The 18877-nt window shown below is 44.6% G+C and overlaps 1 protein-coding gene across 4 annotated transcripts in view; it reads right to left on the bottom strand.

Moving 5' to 3' along the window:
- Positions 1 to 17244, bottom strand: part of Usp4 (ubiquitin specific peptidase 4) — a 39994-nt gene extending 22750 nt beyond the window's left edge. For 2 of the 4 annotated variants that reach the window (XM_027414559.2, XM_027414561.2), the window contains exons 1-6: positions 17087 to 17244; positions 15236 to 15363; positions 8811 to 8941; positions 6800 to 6926; positions 2547 to 2692; positions 2356 to 2417 (exon numbers count right to left, since the gene is read on the bottom strand). In XM_027414559.2, coding sequence (XP_027270360.1) covers positions 2356 to 2417; positions 2547 to 2692; positions 6800 to 6926; positions 8811 to 8941; positions 15236 to 15363; positions 17087 to 17187 — 695 coding nt within the window. In that variant the 5' untranslated portion in view covers positions 17188 to 17244. Of the gene's footprint in view, positions 1 to 2355; positions 2418 to 2546; positions 2693 to 6799; positions 6927 to 8810; positions 8942 to 15235; positions 15364 to 16224; positions 16361 to 16889; positions 17047 to 17086 lie in introns of those variants that run through there. The other 2 variants (XM_027414562.2, XM_027414560.2) reach the window with 2 other exon arrangements.
- Positions 17245 to 18877: the final 1633 nt, after the last annotated feature.

The raw sequence follows: 18877 nt of genomic DNA, 5'->3' as shown, positions 1-18877 counted from the left end.
GTAATTTTGCTACTGTTATGAATCGTAATGTGTTTTCCGATGGTCTTAGGTGACCCTGTGAAAGGGTCATGTGACCCCAAAGGAGTTGACCCAGAGGTTGAGAAATACTGCCCTTGAGGCCTCTCAGTTTAGGGCGTAGTTTTCTACATTCTGTGGCACTTTTAGTTAAGAAGGGAGTTGTCTAGTCTGAACTTTCCTGTTTGCTTCCTGACTTCTGCTGTCACAAATTTCTACAAACTCAGAGATCATTCAAAACAACACAATGTGTATTATCATTAAATTCCTGAAGTTCAAGTTTGAAGGAGGGACTGGAGAAATGGCTCAGAGAGATGATTAAGATGCTTGTTGCTGGGGTCTGGAGAGATGGCTCAGCAGTTAAGAGAACTGGCTGCTCTTCCAGAGGACCCAAGCTCAATTCCCAACACCCAAATGGCAGCTCACAACTGTCTGTATATCCTGTTCCAGGGGATCTGATACCTTCACACCAACACATACAATAAAATTAAATAAATTAAAAAAAAAAAAAAGCTTGTTGCTTTTACAAAGGACCCAGGCTCCCAACAAACCACCGGTAACTGCAGTCCCAGGGGCTCCAACGCCCTCTTCTAGCATCCATAGGCGCCAGGCACACACATAATATACAGACATACATACAAGCAAAATGTCCATACACATACAGTAATTAAGGCGTGAGTGGTGGTGTGGGCTTTAATCCCAGCACTCAGGAGGCAGAGACAGGAAGATCTCTGTGAGTTCGAGACCAGCCTGGTCTACAAAGCCAGTTCCAGGACAGCCAAGGCTGTGACACAGATAAACCTTGTCTCAAAAACCAAAATAAATGAATGAATTTAAAAAAAAAAAAGTCAAGGTGTCCAAGTGATAGACCTGTGCAGTTTTTCAGTCCTTGGAGAGCTTTCCTCACACCTCACTGTCTTGCCTTTGCTCCGACCTCACACCTACTAAGTTCCCAGGCTCCCCTCACCTACAGGGAGCCTTGTAACTACACTGGGTCCATCCAAAGAGTCAGTCTCCCGATTTCAATATTAATTTAATCACACTTGCAAAATACATTCATAAATTCCTGTGATAAGGAGATGCGCATTTTGTGGCAACAGGGTATTCTATTTTTTCAACTTTTTAATATAATGATTTATTTATTTGTTTATTTCCATGCATGTATGTCTGTGGGGTTGTCAGACCCCTGGAACTGGAGTTATAGGCAGTTGTAAAGTGCCATGTGAGTGCTGGAAATTGAACCCAGGTCCTCTGGAAGAGCAGTCAGTGCTCTTGACTGCTAAGCCATCTCTGCAGCCCGCTTTTTTCAACTTTTTATTGCATACGCATATGTGGTGTGTATGTGTGAGTGTCTGTGTTGGAAACATGGATATGTGCATTCATACACATGTTGAGGTTGATGTTAGGTATCTTCCTTGATTGCTCTTCATCTTATACAATGAGGTGAGGGTCTCACTGAACCCAGAGTTCACCATTTTGGCTAGTCTGGTTAGTCAGCTTGCTCCAAAGATTCCGTCTCCATCTCCTGTGCACCAGGATTATGGGCAGGCTACCCCACCTACCCACCACAGGTGGGTTCTGGGAATGTGAGCTCTGGTTTCCATGCTTGCATGACAAGCAATTTACTTGCTGAGCCATCACCACTGCCACGGGATTTTTTGTTTGTTTTTGCAGACAGTTTCCTACAGAGCAGGCTAGTCTAGAATTCACCATGTACCAGAGGATGACCTTGACCCCCTCCTACCTCCACCAAATGTTCTCACGGGCTAGGATTACAGGCATGTGCCACCACACCTGGATCTACTTTTGTCATCAGGTCAGGAAATAGTAATGTTATTTCCCTGCACGACATCAGAAAAAAGAGCCATCACTTCTTTCTGCAATCTTCTAAGGGTGTGCACAATTGCACAAGTCACAGGAATATCTCCTGAGGTAACTGCTTGGAATCCAAGGTTAGTAGCTGAGCAGGCCACAGAGCAGAGGTAAGTGGGAGCAAGCTATCACCTTTAAGTCATACAAACCCTTATCCTAACCCTCCTCTTCCTTTCTCAAAGCCTCTAAACTACAAGTAGGAAAGCAAAGGACCTTAACAAAAAGTAAAGTCACTTTTGGCAAAGTAGCTCTATCAGCTCTGACCTCTCCTCCTCCTCTCCCGTCCTTGTTGAGACCCTGACGGGCATCTCTTACACTATCAAGCAAGCTGCTTACCAAAGGCCGGTGCCTCAAAGACTACGCAATTTGGATGAGAAAATGATTTTCCCATCTCATTCCGAACCCCCTCCCTCTTCCCCTTTCGGTGCATCTGTGAGCCCAGATACGTGGGAGAGAGGGTTCACTTACTTTGACTGCAGGGTCTGCCTGGGCCATGTGCCATCTTCATTTTGGGGCTCAATTACTAGCACCTGAATGAAAGGGGAAAACAAGTGAGCATAATACAACACACCCCACTTCTGACATGCTTATTGCCAGAGACTTCTTGACACACACCCTGGTCAGAGCTACCTGTCTGGGCATGGCCTGGGTCCTCCTACCTGACCCTGGTACAGCCCAGCATCCTGGATAGTGTTGTCTAGCTTGCTCAACTGCTCATAGGTGTTGCTCATGTATTTGTTCCAAAGCCGAGTTTCACGCTCTGCAGGGATGTTGAATAGCTTCCTCATCTCCTTCTCGATGGTTGCTAAGAACAGGCAAAAACAGCATTCAGCGCTGTCTCCAGAGATAAAGTTAAAGACAGACAAGGCAAACCAATCTTCACTCTTCTTCCTTCTCAAATGTTAAGGGGAATCTGGAGCAAATATGTTTACCAACCTTAACTTGTTTGTATTCCTAAGGCCTATCACCTTTCAGAGGCCTCCTTGTGAGAAGCAGCTCACTATGCTTCTCTGATAAAGCAGGTCTCATTCAAGGCACTACAGTAACACACAACTCAGGTGTAGTGGCTTGTGCCTATAATCCCAACTCTCAGGAGACTGAGGTGGAAGGCTCCAACAAGTTCAAAAGCTCCTAGAAAGTTTTAAGTCAACCTGAATTTTAGTATGAAAACCTATTCAAAAACAAAGAAAAAACGAAAAACAAAAGACGAGGGAGGGGAGGGGAGGGAGGGGAGGGGAGGGGAACAAAGAAAATTGGAAAACTAAAAGTTGGGCAGTATGGTACACATCTTTCATTCCAGCACTTAGGAGGCAAAAACAGGAGAACCTCTGGGTTTGAGGTGAGCTTGGTCTACAGAGTGAGTTCCAGGACAGCCAGGGCTACATAGAGAAATCCTGTCTCGAAAATCAAACAAACAAAACAAGAAAAAGCTGGGCGGTGGTGACACACACCTTTCATCTCAGCATTCTGGAGGCACGGGCAGGCAGATCTCTCAGTTCGAGGCCAGAGTGGTCTAAAGAGAGAATTCCAGGACAGCGGGCAACAGAGAGAAACCATCTTGAAATCACGACCCACCCCCAAAAAGAAAAAAGCTAGCTCTATGATTATTATTGTTAGATATACACACACAAAATGTGGCCTTCTGAGTTCATTTGGCCACCAATTTTAGAGGGAGTGGGGGAGACCACAGGAGAGATTTGAGGAAGGGAACACAGGAGAGGCTGGAGAAAGGAGAGCGAAGGGAAGTGATGTAATTAAAATTTTAAGGAAAAAAGTGAGCTCTCAGCCAGACATGGTGACATCGCCTACAATGTAGCAATTGAGTCACTCAGAGGGACCCTGAGTCTGAGGCCATCTGGGCTATACAACAAGACTTCACCTCAAAGAAAGCAGACTGTGGGGCTAGAGAGATGGCTCAGAGGTTAAGAGTACTGACTGGGATCTGAGTTCAATTCCCAGCAACCACATGGTGGCTCACAACCATCCATTATGAGATCTGGTGTCCTCTTCTGGTGTGCAGATATACATGGAAGCAGAATGTTGTATACATAATAAATAAAAACTTAAAAAAAAAAGAAGAAGGCAGACTGTGGAAGTGGTTCAGTGGTAGAGTGTTTGCTTAGTGTTAGTAAAAGATCCTGAGACTGTCACTTAGCCCCACCAAAACAAACAAAACAAAACCTAAAACACCTACCATTTCCCCCCCCCCCAAGAATGTGGAAGTTTGGGTTTTTTTGTTTTGTTTTTGTTTTTATAAGATTTTATTTATTTATTATGTAAACAATCTTCTGCCCGTATGCCAGCAGAGGGTACCAGATCTCATTCAAGGTGGTTGTGAGCCACCATGTGGTTGCCGGGAATTGAACTCAGGACCTCTGGAAGAGCAGTCAGTGCTCTTAACCGGCTGAGCCATCTCTCTAGCCCGGAAGTTTTTTTGTTTTTTTTTTTTTTTAATTAATTCATTTTTATGTGTATGGATTTTTTTCTTGCCTGCATGTATGTCTGCATATCATGTGTGTCTAGTACCATCAAGCAGCCAGAAGATGGTATGGATTTGTGGAGTTAGAGTTAAAAAGAGATGCGGTGGTTTGAATGAGTATGACCACTACAGCTCTTATGTTTGAATGCTTGGCACCCAGTTAGTGGAACTATTTGGAAAGGATTAGGAGGATGGCCTTGTTGGAGTTTTCATGGAAGGTTTCAGAAGCCCATGCTAGGCCCAGTGTTATGCTCTCCTGAGTTCACTCTCTCTGCCTTCGGATCAGAATGTAAAGCTCACCTACTGTTCCAGCACTATCTTGCCTGTTTTCTGCCATTATGACCATGGACTAACCCTCAAAAACTGTAAGTAAGCCCCAAATTAAATGCTTTCTTTCATAAGAGCTGCCTTGGTCATGGTGTCCCTTCACAGGAACTAGACAGTAACTAAGACAATATGTGAACTGCCCTATGTATGATGGAAATTCAATCTAGGTCCTCTGGAAGCGTATCCATGCTTATAATTGCCGAACCATCTCTGGAGCCACCGATGTTTTCTATGTGTGGTACATGTTAGTGTGGGTGTGTGCACAAATGTGTGTGTGTGTGTGTGTGTAGGTGCAGAGACCAGAGGCTGTCTTTAGCTATCTTTCTGTCTTTGACTTTTTGAGACAGGGTCTCCCTCTGAACCTAAAGCTGACTTAACTGGGGCTGCTGACCAATGAGCTTCAAGGATCTACCTGCCTGCCTTCACTTCTTCAGTGCTGAGATCAAAGGCACATACCACACCTGGTTTTCTTTTTTTGTGTGTTTTTGAAGACAGGGTTTCTCTGTGTAGCTTTGGAGCCTGGAACTAGCTCTTGTAGCTCTGTGTGCCTCTTCTCTGCCTCCTGAGTGCTGGGATCAAAGGAATGCACCACCACCACCCAGCTCCATAACCTGGTTTTCTTATGTATATGCCCGGGAGATAAATTCAGGTCCTCATGCCTACACAGCAGGCACTCACCTATAAAGCCTTCTTCATAGCCTTGTTTTATGTCTTTGAAACAGGGTCTCACAGTAGACCACACTGGCCTCAAACTCCTGGAAAATCCTCATATCTCTGCATTCCAACTGCTAGGACTACAGGTGTTAGCTCTACTCCCAGCTCAAGTAGTAGAGGGTATTTATTTTTATTTCGGGTTCTGAGATTGTATGAGGTCCTCATATAAGTAACTCTTCACTGAGCTACCCCTCTAGATCCTGGCTACTGAGCTACCCCTCTAGATCCTGGCTACTGAGCTACCCCTCTAGATCCTGGCTGAGTTATTTTTTTAACTTCTGACTCTACATTCCTTCATCCTTTTTAGAGAAGACAAATGTTTATGAATCAGACTTGGCATTGTACAGCCCAGCTTTTAAAAACTCCATATGAGATCATGTGACTGAATGTGTGGGGAATGGGTAGGGGGGAGAATAAGCTGAGTGTGGTGGTGTTTAATTCCAGATCTCAGGAGGGAAAAGCAGGTGGAACTCTGAGTTTGAGGCCTGCCTGACTGGTTCACATGAGTACCAGGACAATCAGAGCTACAAAATAGAAATACTTTCTCTCTCTCTCTCTCTCTCTCTCTCTCTCTCTCTCTCTCTCTCTCTCTCACACACACACACACACACACACACAGGTTTCTGAACATACAACAAACAGAATTAACTCAAAATCTAACACCCAGAACTGAGTGTAGTGACCACTTGGGAAGCAGAGGCAGGAGGACCAGGAGCTCAAGGCTAGACTGGATCAGAAGAGTTAGGACCAGCTTAGTTTACATGAGACCCTGTGGAAAGGGCAAGAAAATCAAGTATGTAAAGAATCTGAAGGGCTTCTGGTGCCACATCACTGCAGCCTTATTTCTAAACATACAACATGTATAGTCTGCCTTACACATACCATTAGACCATGCAGCACCAGACCAATAACAGTGCCTAAAACAACATAGCTCAGACTCAGGACTACTGTATATAATGAAATGCAGTGTTTTTACTGCATACATACAGTTTTCTGTCCCTAAAAACATAAGGGTTTGGGCTGGTGATGTGGCTCAGCTGGTGGAATGATTGCTTAGCATACATATACCATAAGTACAATCCCTAGAATCATGTAAACCAGGCACTTAGGAAGTGGAGACAGGAGAATCACAAATACAAGGTTATCCATGGCTATATACTGAGTTCAAGCCTGCTTGAGCTACTCTTCTGGCCATCTTGCTGGCCCAAGTCCCATTGTATAGAACACAGTTTCCAGGTGTGGTTAGTTCCTCACAATTCTCTCAGGAAAAGACTTCCAAGTCAGGACTGACAACCACAATTGGGTAACAAGTCTTGAGAGAACTTCCCTTCCATCAATTACAATACCCTGTATTCTCTTGCCAGATACCCAAAACCCTGGCTAGCTGCTTACCAATGGTGTCTGCTTTGCTAAAATGGCAACTCAGCACATTGGTGGGGTCACTGTTCTCACAGAGCTTCAGCTCCAGTAAATACACCTCCACTTTGCAGTGCTTGACAAACAGGCCATGCTCCACAACCTGTAAACAAGAGGCAAAGGTGAATGAGCCGTGGCTGGGTACCTGGGCAGCCCTGGAAGCCACACGCCTCAGCAGCCTCAGCAGCCTCCGAAGCAACAACGGCAGAAGACTAAAACCTCTCAAAAAAAAGTTTCCTTCAGAAATTCTTTGGTTTTGAGACGTGGTCTCATTATGTAGCCCTAGCTGACTTGGAACTGACTATGTAGACCAAGCTGGACTCAAACTCACAGAAATCTGTCTGCCTCTGCCTTCTAAGTTGCTGGGATTAAAGGCATTCATGACCATGTCTGGTCTAAGGAGTACAAATTTTTATTCATTTTTAGGAAGTATAAATTGAATTCGTCAGCATATATCCCAGGAGTTACAACTTCCCCCCTATAATGAAGACCCAAGTATACCTTCATGAAACCAGAAGAGAGGTCTGTGTGAATACAACACCAGGCCCTATAGGCAGGTCTCAGGTCAACTTTGAGCAAAAAGTCTTGCAGTGGCCCTTGTAGGGTTTGTCAAAGTAAAGGGCTATAAAATAAAGGTAAAACCTTAGAAGGGCTGGGGGGGTGGGAGGGCAGGGGGCAGCAGAGGCACACACCTTTAATCCCAGCACTGTGGAAGCAGAGGTAGACTGATCTCTTGAGTTCCCAGGCCAGCCTGGTCTACAAAGTGAGTTCTGGACACACAAAGAAACCCTGTCTTGGAAGAAACAAACAAACAAACAAAACAAAACAAAAAAGAAAAGAAAAGCAAATAACTGAGAAACAGGGTAGTGTTCTAATGAGTTCTGTCCACCAAAGGCACTAAGCCACGCTTCTGTCTCAGCATGTGCCTGTCCTTGATCTGTTTATAAACATGGACTTTTGACTACTCAGGAGTAGTCAGCCTCGTGAGCATAGGGGGAAATGGGATTCAAAAAATTGTTAGAGGCCAGGCAGTGGTAGAGCTTGTCTTTAAATCCCAGCACTACTAGAGGTAGGGAGATAGGCAGATAGATCTCTGTGAGTTCCAGGGCAGCCTGGCCTACTGAGAGTTCCAGGACAGCCAAGGCTGCACAGAGAAACCCTGTCTTGAAAAAACAAACAAAAAATAGCCAACCAAAACCAAAACCAAAAACCAATGTTATTAGGTAAGCATGGTGGCTCACACATGTAATCTCAACACACAGAAGGCTCAAAGACAAGACTCAATTGTCACAGTTCAAGGCCCACCTGAGCTACAAGAAACTTAGTAAGACTCTGTCTCAAGAAAAAAAAAGAGTAGGACATACAGCTTAGCTCATGTTTAACATATATAAGGCCCTAGGATCATTCCCAGTCCTAGGGGAAGGGAGAGCAGCAATACATCAGTTCAAGTCCACGTGGCCACCTTCTGTGTTCATAAAGTGCTCTGAGCACTAATGGACATCCTAAACTACCAGGCAGCTCTGGTACTTGGAGGCCCCTTAGTAACATCCTAAGTTACCCAAACCATTTTACTTCCTAGAGAACCATAGGCAACCTAGAAATAGTCTCTCAGACCACAATTCCAGCACTCAAGTATTTGAAGCAGGAGATGACCAGTACAAGGCCAGCCTGGGCTACACTGAGATCCTGTCTCAGGAAACAAAAACAAGGTCTCAAGATATGGTGGTGACATTTTTAATACTAGCACTTGGTACGAAGAGGCAGGAGGATCTCTGAGTTTGAGGACAGTCTGGTCTACTGAATAAGTTCCAAGACAGCAAAGACTACACAGAAAAACTGTCTCAAAAAAAAACAAACAAGCAAACAAGGTCTCAATACTTGCTTTCAATCACTTAACTACAGTCATCTTCCCAGGAAATCAATAGAAGTCGGTGTACTCAGGGAGAACTTACAGACACGTAGCAGATGTAACAACTCAGGTACTCACTTTTCTGACAATGGGTTGCTGGCCTTCCACACAGCCATACCAATTTAGCAATTTATTCCAGGCTTCAGTTGGGACCAACACATAGTCCAGCTCATCAATTAAGTGTTCCTTCAAGGTTTGACTTTCAGGATCTAAAAGAGAAATTAGCATATGCCTCATTTTTCTTTTCCCCAGAAAAAATAATTTTTTTTTACAAGATTCTTAGTTATTTTTCATGAGAAAAGACTGAACAGGAACAAGCACAATGTTCCAAAATTCTGTCATGGCCACACCCAGAATAGACCTGGTCACTCTTTATCCTTAGTCATGCTTTTGTTTTATTTTGTATTTTTTTTATTTTATGTGCATTGGTGTTTTTGCCTGCATGTGTCTGTGTGAGGGTGTTGGATCTTGCAGTTACAGAGTCGTGAGCTGCCATGTGCGTGCTGGGAATTGAACCCAGGTCCTCTGTAAGAGCAGTCAGTGCTCTTAACCGCTGAGTCATCTCTCCAACCCCTAGTCATGTTTTCCGAGGCACTTATTTTCTTCTATAATGAGAAAGAAAAGTAAGCTACAGGCTGTGGTTCATCCATGTAGTTCCAGCTACTCAAGAAGCTGAGCAAAAGTAGTTTAAGCCCTGAAATTCAAAGCCAGCTTGGGCAACATAGCCAGATTACATCTCAGAAAGAATAAAGACGAGGAAGGACTGTTCATTTTTTTTCTTTTCAAGTCTAATTTATTGAAGGTGGACATGGTGGTGTACCCCTTTAATCCCAGCACTCTTGAGGCAGAGGTAGGTAGATTTTTTTGAGTTTGAGGGCAGCCTGGTCTACATTGGAGCTCCAGGACAGCCAAGGCTACATAGTGAGACTCTGCTTCAAGAAGGAAAAAGGTAATCTAAAATAAAATTTATTGCAATATGATGTATATAATATACAATTTTTATTTATGAAAAATTGTATTTTCACACAACATATTTTGGCCATATTCTTTCCCCTTCCCCAACTCCTCCCAAATCCCCCTCCCAACCACCCACTCTCATTGTTTCTGCTTTGAGAGAGGGTTCAATTTAGTCCAGGGTGACTTCAATGTATATATAGCCAAAGATGACCTTTTTTGTTGGTTTGTTAAAAATATTTTTTTTTTTTGCTTTTGGTTTTGCTTTTGTTTTTTTCAAGACAGGGTTTCTTTGTATATAATTGGCTGTCCTGGAACTAGCTCCTGTAGACCAGGCTGGCCTCAAATTCACAGAGATCCACCTGCCTGTGTTTCCCTGGGTGTTGGGATTAAAGGCATGCACCATCACTGCCTGTCAAATAAGAAAACTTTTAATTTACATTTTCTAAATGCTTCTAGATTCCACAATTAACATAATACGGCTACTTATAAGCCTGGACTAGTATTTTAAAAAACAGAAAAAGAAAATAAAACATTTCAGGGGTTAAACGAGTTTAGAAACAGTAAAAGGAACAATTCGGAAACATGAAGATAAAAGCTGATGCAGGCATAGGTTGGGGCTATAGCTCATTGGCAAAACACTGTCCTCACAAGCAAGGCACTAGGTTCAAGCCCCAAGTACCTCCTACCAAAAAAGAGAAAACCAAAAGCCAGGCATCACAGCCCTCAGTGGGTTGATGCTTTCCTTGGCTACATATTGAGTTGAGGGCCAGCCTAGGCTACATAGGAAGACTTTATCTCAAAAAGAAAAAAAAAAATTAGAAGGAAAAAATAAAATAAAATAGTTAATTATGAACACTTACAGTAACAATGCTATTGATATGCTGGGCAGTGGTAGCACGAGTCTTTAGTGCCAGCACTCAGGAGGCAGAGGCAGGTCAATCTCTGTGAGTTCAAGACCAGCCTGGTCTACAAGAGCTAGTTCCAGGACAGCCTCCAAAGACAGAGAAACCCTGTCTCGAAAAACAAAAAACAAAAACAAACAAAAAACCAAACCAAAAAAAAACAATGCTATTCATAGTGCTTGAACTCAGACAGGAAACATTTACTGAGGGTTGGTGGGTATGTTCTTACCAAGCAATCATACCCAGAGCCTTCAATTCAATTCCCAACAAGGCAGGAAAAAAAAAGGGGGGGGGGGATGGGAGGGGACACAGACAAGATGACTTAAGTTTCTGTTACTAAGAGTCATTGAATATTCTTGGTTTTGGGGGTTTCTGCTATTGTTGATTTTTCTTTCAGAAATTGGGAATGAACCCAGGATATCAAGCACGCTAGGCAAACAATCTGCTATTGTTCTACATCCCTATGTCCTCAGTTAATAGACTTAGTTTTTTGTGTTGGGAGGATGTTTAAATCTTATTTATGACTTTGGGCGACAGGAGGGTTGCTCATTCCACAGTGCACAGTCAAAAGACAATTCTGTGGAGTCCGTTCTTTCCTTCCACCTGTATGTGGGTTCCTGGGATTGAACTCAGGTTGTCAAGACTTAAACACCAAGTGTATAAACACTGGGTTATCTCATTGGCGAGGTGTTGTGAAATGAGGTATCCCAGTGCAGCCCAGGCTAGCCTGAAATAAACATTACACAGCCCAGACAGTCTGAGCTTACAACAATTCTCTACCTTAACCTCCCAAGTTCTGGGATCAAAGGTGAGTACACCATGCCTAGCAGCATTCTTAAGTCTACTTTTGGTCTACAGTTCTATGCATCAAACCCAAGCCTTACATACTCTAGGCAACCACTTTGTTTCTATTTGACTGCTTTTTTGTAGTGCCCTGGCTCAAACCCAAAGCTACATACATGTCAGTCCAAGTACTCCACCACTAAGCTACTCCCCCAACACCTAAGCATTCTTGGTATAGAATATTTCAGGTCAGAGTTCATATGGAAACTACTGTGTGGAATGGGGAGTAAATGTTATTTAACATGATAAAGATTCATTTTACACCCATCACAGAGATATCTGAAACACTCAGGGAAAAATTCAACACTCATCAGCTGCCAGCCACAAAGGTGCTACTCCCTGCTAAGCCTGTCTATCAACACCCACTCTAAGGAGGGCAGCAGTCACTGTTCTTCTCAGACCAGTGAAGCCAGGAAAGTACCTACAAAGGTGCAACTCAGCTGGCATCTGAGACAGATGAATTTAAGAAAAAAAAAAAAAAAAAAAAAAACCTAAGTAGCACACATTTGATCCCAACATTCAGGAGGTAGAGGCAGGTGGATCTCTGTGAGTTTCAGGCCAGCCAGGGCTACATAATAAGATCTTGTCTCAAGAAGAAAATAAAAGAGAGGCAAATAAAATAGGAGCCAGGAGTGATGGCAGTATGCACTGTTCACCCTGTACCCAGGGGATGGGTTCAAGGAGGTCAGGTGCTATAGGAAGACTGGCTACAGAAGGCGTTTGAGGACAGCCCAGGCTGTGTGAGACAGTCTTCCAAAGAAGGCTGACTTCCGTAGTCAGATGAAATGAGGAGGATTGCTCCGGGGATAACCTGCCTTTTCCCTGCTCAACACACCTGTCAAGCAGCCTTTCCCACATTGTGATGCTCACACCTATAATCCCAGAGACTCTGGGAGGACTGCTTCAATTCTGAGGCCAGCACAGGTGGTGTAGAGACACTCTCAAACCCGCTGCCGCCACCACCACCATTGTGAAAACAACAAACAAGACAACAAATAAATCTCCTTTTAGTCAGACATTACAGTGAAGATCTCTAATTTCAGAACTCAGGATTAGGCCTGTAACTTTAAGACTCACTTGGGGTACATAGGTAGTTTGGGGCCAGAATGGGCTAAATAATTGCTAAGTATCCAAGTTATATATCAAGACACTGCCTTAAAATAAGTAAATAAATAGAATTCTCTTTCTGAGCACATGGGAGGTAGATTCAAGAAGTACATGAGTTCAACTTCATCCTCAGATACATTTCTAGTTTGAGGCCAGCCTGAACTACACAAGAGATCACATCCCAAAACAAAGTGCTGGGCAGTGGTGGCACACGCCTTTAATCCCAGCACTTGGAAGGCAGAGGTGGGTATATCTCTGTGAGTTCAAGACCAGCCAGGTCTACAGAATGAGTTCCAAGACAACCGGGAGTACACACAGAAAAACCTTGTCTCCAAAAATCCAAAGACAAAAACAAAAAACCAAGGCAAACAAAAACTCGAAACAAACAAATTAACCCCACACACACTAAAGAAAGAAAGAAAGGAAGGAAGGAAGGAAGGAAGGAAGGAAGGAAGGAAGGAAGGAAGGAAGGAAAAGAGAGAGAAGGCCTGGCAGTGGTAAGAATCCCAGAACTCAGGAGGCAGATCGCTGAGTTCTAGGACAGAGTGAATTTCAGGACAGCCAAGGCTACACAGAGAAACCCCGTCTTGAAAAGCAAAAACAAAACAAAATAGGTCAGGTATGGTAGACCATAGAGCATGGCTTTGATCTCAGCACTGAGAAGGCAGAAGCAGGACCTCTTCTGTGAGTTAAAGGCCAACCTGGTCTACATAGTGAGACCATATCAAAAAATATAACATAAAAAATAACAACAACGGGCTGGAGAGATGGCTCAGAGGTTAAGAGCACGACTACTCTTCCAGAGGTCCTGAGTTCAATTCCCAGCAACCACATGGTGGCTCACAACCATCCGTAATGAGATCTGGTGCCCTCTTCTGGTTTGCAGATATATATTGAAGCAGAATGTTGTATACATAATAAATAAAATCTTTAAAAAAAATAATAACAACAACCAAAAAGCCATAAAATAGCCATCAAGGTGGAACACACCTGTAATCCTAGAACTTCAGACAAAGAGGATCACAAGTTTGAAGTCAACCTAATAAAGTCCCATCTTGAAAAACAAACAAACTGGGGGGGGGGTGTGATTGACATGTGAAGCAAGCTTGTTCCTAATTTGAACTAATAAAAAATAAATATAAAAAAAAAGAAAAACAAACAAACAAAAGACAAAGGGCGGGTGAGACCACTCAGCAGACAGACATGCTACCAAGCCTAACAACCTGTTTGATCCCATAACCTACAAATGGGAGGAAACTTCTTAACCCCCACAGTGCATTATACCAAGCACACACACACACACACCCTGCCTCACACATACACAGACAAAACTTTACCCTAAAAAATATAACACAAATTAAAAATCTGAAAGCCAGATTCAATGGCACAAAACTTTAATTCCAGCACTTGGGAGGCTAAGGCAGGAAGGAAGGCAATGATTCTGAGGCCAGCCTGGGCTACATACCAAGTTTGAGGCCAGACAATGAACATAGCAAAACCCTGTCTGTAAAACAAAAATAAGAATATAGTTACAGTCAGGCGATGGTGGCGCACGCCTTTGATCCCAGCACTCAGGGAGGCAGAGGCAGGCGAATCTCTGTGAGTTCAAGGCCAGCCTGGTCTACAACAGCTAGTTCCAGGACAGCCAAAGAGAAACCCTGCCTCGAAAAACTAAAAAATAAATTAATTAAATTGAATAAAAATAAGCAGTGGTGGCACAGACCTTTAGTCTCAGCACTCAGGAGCAGAGGCAGTCACATCTCTGTGCGTTTAAAGCCAACCTGGTCTACAAAGAACATTCCAGGACAGCCAGGACTGTTTCACAGAAAAACCCTGACTCAAAGACCAAAAATAAATAAATAAATAGAGATAAAGGCAAAATGTTACCAAGTGGGCAGGCAAGATGTCTTTAGCTCTGTTTGTGTAAAAAGCCTGACAACCTAAGACCCAACTGCATAAAATTGTCTTCTGGCCTTAACATACACATGTCATACAAGTGTAACACATACAATAAAGTAACAATGTTTAAAAAAGCTTAAATGGCAGAGCAGGTGGCACATGTCTTCAATCCCAGAACTCTAGAATCAGAGGCAGAGGGATCTCTGTGAGTTCCAGGCCAGCCTGTTCTACAGCATGAATTCCAGGACAGGCTCTAAAGCCACATAAAGAAACTGCTTCAAAAAAAAAAAAAAAAAAAAAGAAGGCTTAAATGTTATAAAGTTTGGCAGTCTGAATGAAAATCAGCCCTATAGGTTCATATGTCTAAATCTTTGGTTCCTGACAGTCTCTCTCTACCTGCTGATCAGGACGTAAAGTTCTCAGCTACTTCACCACCACCACACCCCCCTGCCTGTCACCACACTTCGCACCTTGATAGCCATGGGTTAGCCCTTTGAAACTGTAAGCCTGCCCCCAATTAAATGACTCCTTTTATAAGCTGCCTTGGTCACAGTGTCTCTTCACATCAACACAACAGTAAAACACAAAGCATGCTCTTATTGTTAGAAGCAGTTATTTAGAGAAAAGGTGCTTCTCTCTAATAATCTGCAAAGACTTCGACTACAGACGTAAACAGCATTTTCGGTCTCTTCATATTATGAGAGCTATATGTTCATGGTGTCCATGGTACAGATACACACCATCTCCGACTATGTCCCATGTGAACACACAGCTAGAAAATTTAGGATACTGCACCTGAAAAGAGTCCAGAGTTGTCAATGGGTCCAGGAAACAGATTATGTTCACCCACATTGTACATATCCCAGCTGTCAAAGCCCACATATTTCTTCCACTGCTTGAACCACCGGCTGTCAATAAGATACCTAGAGAGAAATAATAGTTTCATATAAAATATAGCAAAAAAAAAAAAAGCCAAAGTTTTAAGTTTCTACAGTTCTTCTTTAATTTTGCTCTCTAGACACCTACCTTAAGTTTTTATGGTCTTTTCACCAAGGTAATGTGCAATTCCCACTAAAATCACACTTTTTTTAAAAATTTGAGACAGGGTTTCTCTGTATAGTCCTGACTGTCCTAGAACTTACTCTGAAGACCAGGCTAGCCTGGAAATCAGAGATCCACCTGCCTCTGCCTCCTAAATGCTGGGATTAAAGTTATATGCCACTATACCCAATGAGGATTTAATTTGAATTATGCCCTTGTATATGTGCATGAGTGCAGGTGCCCATGAAGGCCAGAGAAGCCAGATATCCCTAGAACTTGAGTTATAGACAGCTGTGAGCCACCCAACATGGGTGCTGGGATTCAAATTCCAGGCCCCTCTGCAAGAACAATGAGTTCTTAATTGCTGAGCCACCTCTCCAGCCTATCAGCAATCATTTAATATAAACTTTGTATAAGTAAAATTATGCTTACTAAGTTATTAAGTACATTCCCCACAACCACCTTTAGTTATTTATTTCTTTGATTATTTATTTCTTTGAGACAGAGCTTTACTATGTCACTCGGGCTGGCCCAGAAACTTAACAGCAGTGCTAAGATTACAGGCGTGGAGTTCCATGCCAAGCTGAGAATTCTTCAATGTGTCATCCCTTGCAGAATAATTTCTAAAGTGCCTCTACTTGGCTTTTCACTAGCTCAATATAACAACACAACTACACCTGAAAGGCACCCCCCAACACACACAAAATTTGTTATCTTTTTCATTTCCTCAATGGAAAACTTACCCCAGTTTTTGACTCCTACACAGTAGCACCACCCAGTCATTTCTCTGGTGAGTACTATCCCTTCTAGCAAACAATCTATTAAAACGCCTCATATTTAAATCTGATCTTCTAAACCTCGGATTTTTCTGGAGGGGTCATGCTCACTATGTAAGAGATTGGCCCTGAAACTTCAGCAAGCCTCCAGCTTCTTCTGCCCCTACAAAACAGTAAAGCATGTCACCATGCCTGGCAAAATCTTGGAACTTTCAATCTTCCATTCTGCTCCAGGATTCAAGCTCTGTTCGTCTCCCACTCCTAGATCTAGCTACCGCCACAACTGTTCCTGACGTCTGACAATCTGGGTCCTTAGACATTCATTCAGCTTCTGGCCTTGAATCTGTTCCGCAGTTTACAAGTTACAAAGTGTCTACTTCTGATCTTCTCCCAACCCGCTGAGCGCCATAAGCCACAAATTGCTACCCTCGTCTTCATTGTTAAGGAACCGAGGTCTGTAAGGGGTGGACGCCTCCCCGCAAGGTCACCATCAAGTGCCCAAGTCTTCGGTGGTTCGCTGCTCCCCCAGCTTCCCGCCCCCGCCGAGCCGAGCACTCCCCTTTTACCACATTCTACATCCCTTGTCCCCGCCGGCCCAAGACCCTCGGGAATACGAATGGGCCAAGACACACCCCGGTGTGGTCAGCGCAGTGCCCCAGCTGATCTCGGGCTTTCTTTCACCAGCGGCGGCTGTCAAGCCAACTCTTTCAAACACTCCAGGCGCCGCCCCCGGCCAGCCTCTACCTACAGCTGGGGACAGGGGCACGGCCCGAGGGCCAGCGGCCCGGCCTGAGGCTCTGCGCGGTGGAGGGGCGGGCCGGACGCTCACCACTGCGCCCCACGCTGGAGCGTGGTCCCCATCAAGGCTCCGAGCTCCGTCTTCTGGGTCTCCACATCCGGTCGCTCACGGCTGCCTCGGCCTTCCGCCATCTCGTCCGCCGCCCCGGCCCAGCCGGCCCGGACATCCGCCTAGCGCACGGCGTGCTGTGGGCCGCGCCCACGCACGCACGTAAGCACGCACGTGCGCGCGCTCGGGGCCGCCGTCAGCTTCCGCCTCTCCTCCCCGCCCGCCCCCACGCGCTGTGCCCCGGGGCAGGAGCGGACGGAAGAGGGCTGGCCGCCCGGAGGCGCTGGCCGCGTCCCTCCGCGTGGGAGCCGCTTCTTCAGGAAGCGCGCTGTCGGCCCCTGCGGTGTGGACAGGTCTGGCTCCTACAGGCCCGCCCCCGACCCCTCGGGCACTCGCTTCATCCTAGCCTGCGGGGTTAGCCTGGTGACAAATCCGAGTGTGAGAAACCCGCTCGCTGCCGCTCGGCTTCCAGCGAGACCGCCCAAATGCAAGACTGAATGGCTTGACTGCCGTGGCAGCCCCGGTAGCCAGGCGCACAGACACACTGGGATCTGGAGGGTCCGGTGCGGCCCAGCCATTAGCGATTGTCTCAAACGAGGGCCGGACATTGGGGTCCAGCCAGTGACAATTGTCTCAAGTAAGGCGTGGCGAAGCGGCTCCGTGGGTACGGTGCTTCCGTGCGAGCGTGACGGCTAGGTTAGATCCCCCGAACCCATTTTAAGGTGGAACAAGAGAACTGGCTCCTGAAGTTGTCCTTTGTTCCCGACACGGGCACTGTGGCTGAGTTGACGGTACAGTCATACAACAGTGAAACTTGTTTGCTTGAGACAGGGTCTCAGGGTCTCATGTAGCCCTGGCTGCCCTGAAACTCACTATGTATACCAGGCTGGCCTGACCTCACACTCAGATTAAAGGTGTAAACCACCACACCTGGCAAAAAAAAAAAAAAAAAAAAAAAAAAAAATTGTATTAACCTGTCGCCAGAATCCTGTCAGCCCTCCATGTCAAAGAGAGTAGCAGCTGGAGGATAGCAGCCAAGGAAGGAATGAGGTCTAGCATTTTAATTGTTTCCTGGAACAAAGATTGCATATGCTGAAAACCATTTTTCAATGGCTTCCGCACAGGAGAAAAAAGTAAGCCTCCATCAAGGAGGAGGTCAGGAAACTGGCGAGTCTCGATTTCTCAGGCAAATCCTGTTCTTGGACAATAAGGAAAATAAATTTTGTGGGGTGGGAGTTGGGTAGGGCTCAGTAGTAGAACCATAGGCAAATATGTGCAAGCCCTTGGTTCTTAGCACCCCTCAAAAGAAAAACAAACAAAACACACCCAATTCCCTTACCTTCCTACAATCTATTATAATACAGATCTTTTAAAAACAGATTATTTATTTTATGTGTATGTGCTCCACCTGCATGCAGGTGCCCTCCAAAGTCAGAGGGCATTGTGTCCCCTAGAGTGCAGGATCAACCTGTAATGTTGATAAGACCTTGTCTCAGAATAAGGGGTGGAAAGACAGTTCAGGGTAAAGAGTATTTTTGCCCTTCCAGAGGGCACAGACTCCCAAGGCAGATATCTGTCTCATAACTGCCCGTAACTACAGCACCAGAGGATTTGATGTCACCCTCTGGCCCCTGTGGGCACCTGCGCAGAAGATACACACACATACACTCACACATATTTGAATAAAAAGTAAATCTTATAGAGAAACCCTGTCTCAAAAACAAAAACAAAAAAATCTTAAAAAGAAAAAAAATGTAAAAGTAGCAAAACAAA

The sequence above is a fragment of the Cricetulus griseus genome, chromosome 4 (genome assembly GCF_003668045.3).
Source record: "Cricetulus griseus strain 17A/GY chromosome 4, alternate assembly CriGri-PICRH-1.0, whole genome shotgun sequence".
Taxonomy (NCBI): domain Eukaryota; kingdom Metazoa; phylum Chordata; class Mammalia; order Rodentia; family Cricetidae; genus Cricetulus; species Cricetulus griseus.
The sequence above is the reverse complement of the archived record's forward strand: the minus strand, read 5'-3'. Positions and strand labels throughout refer to the sequence as shown.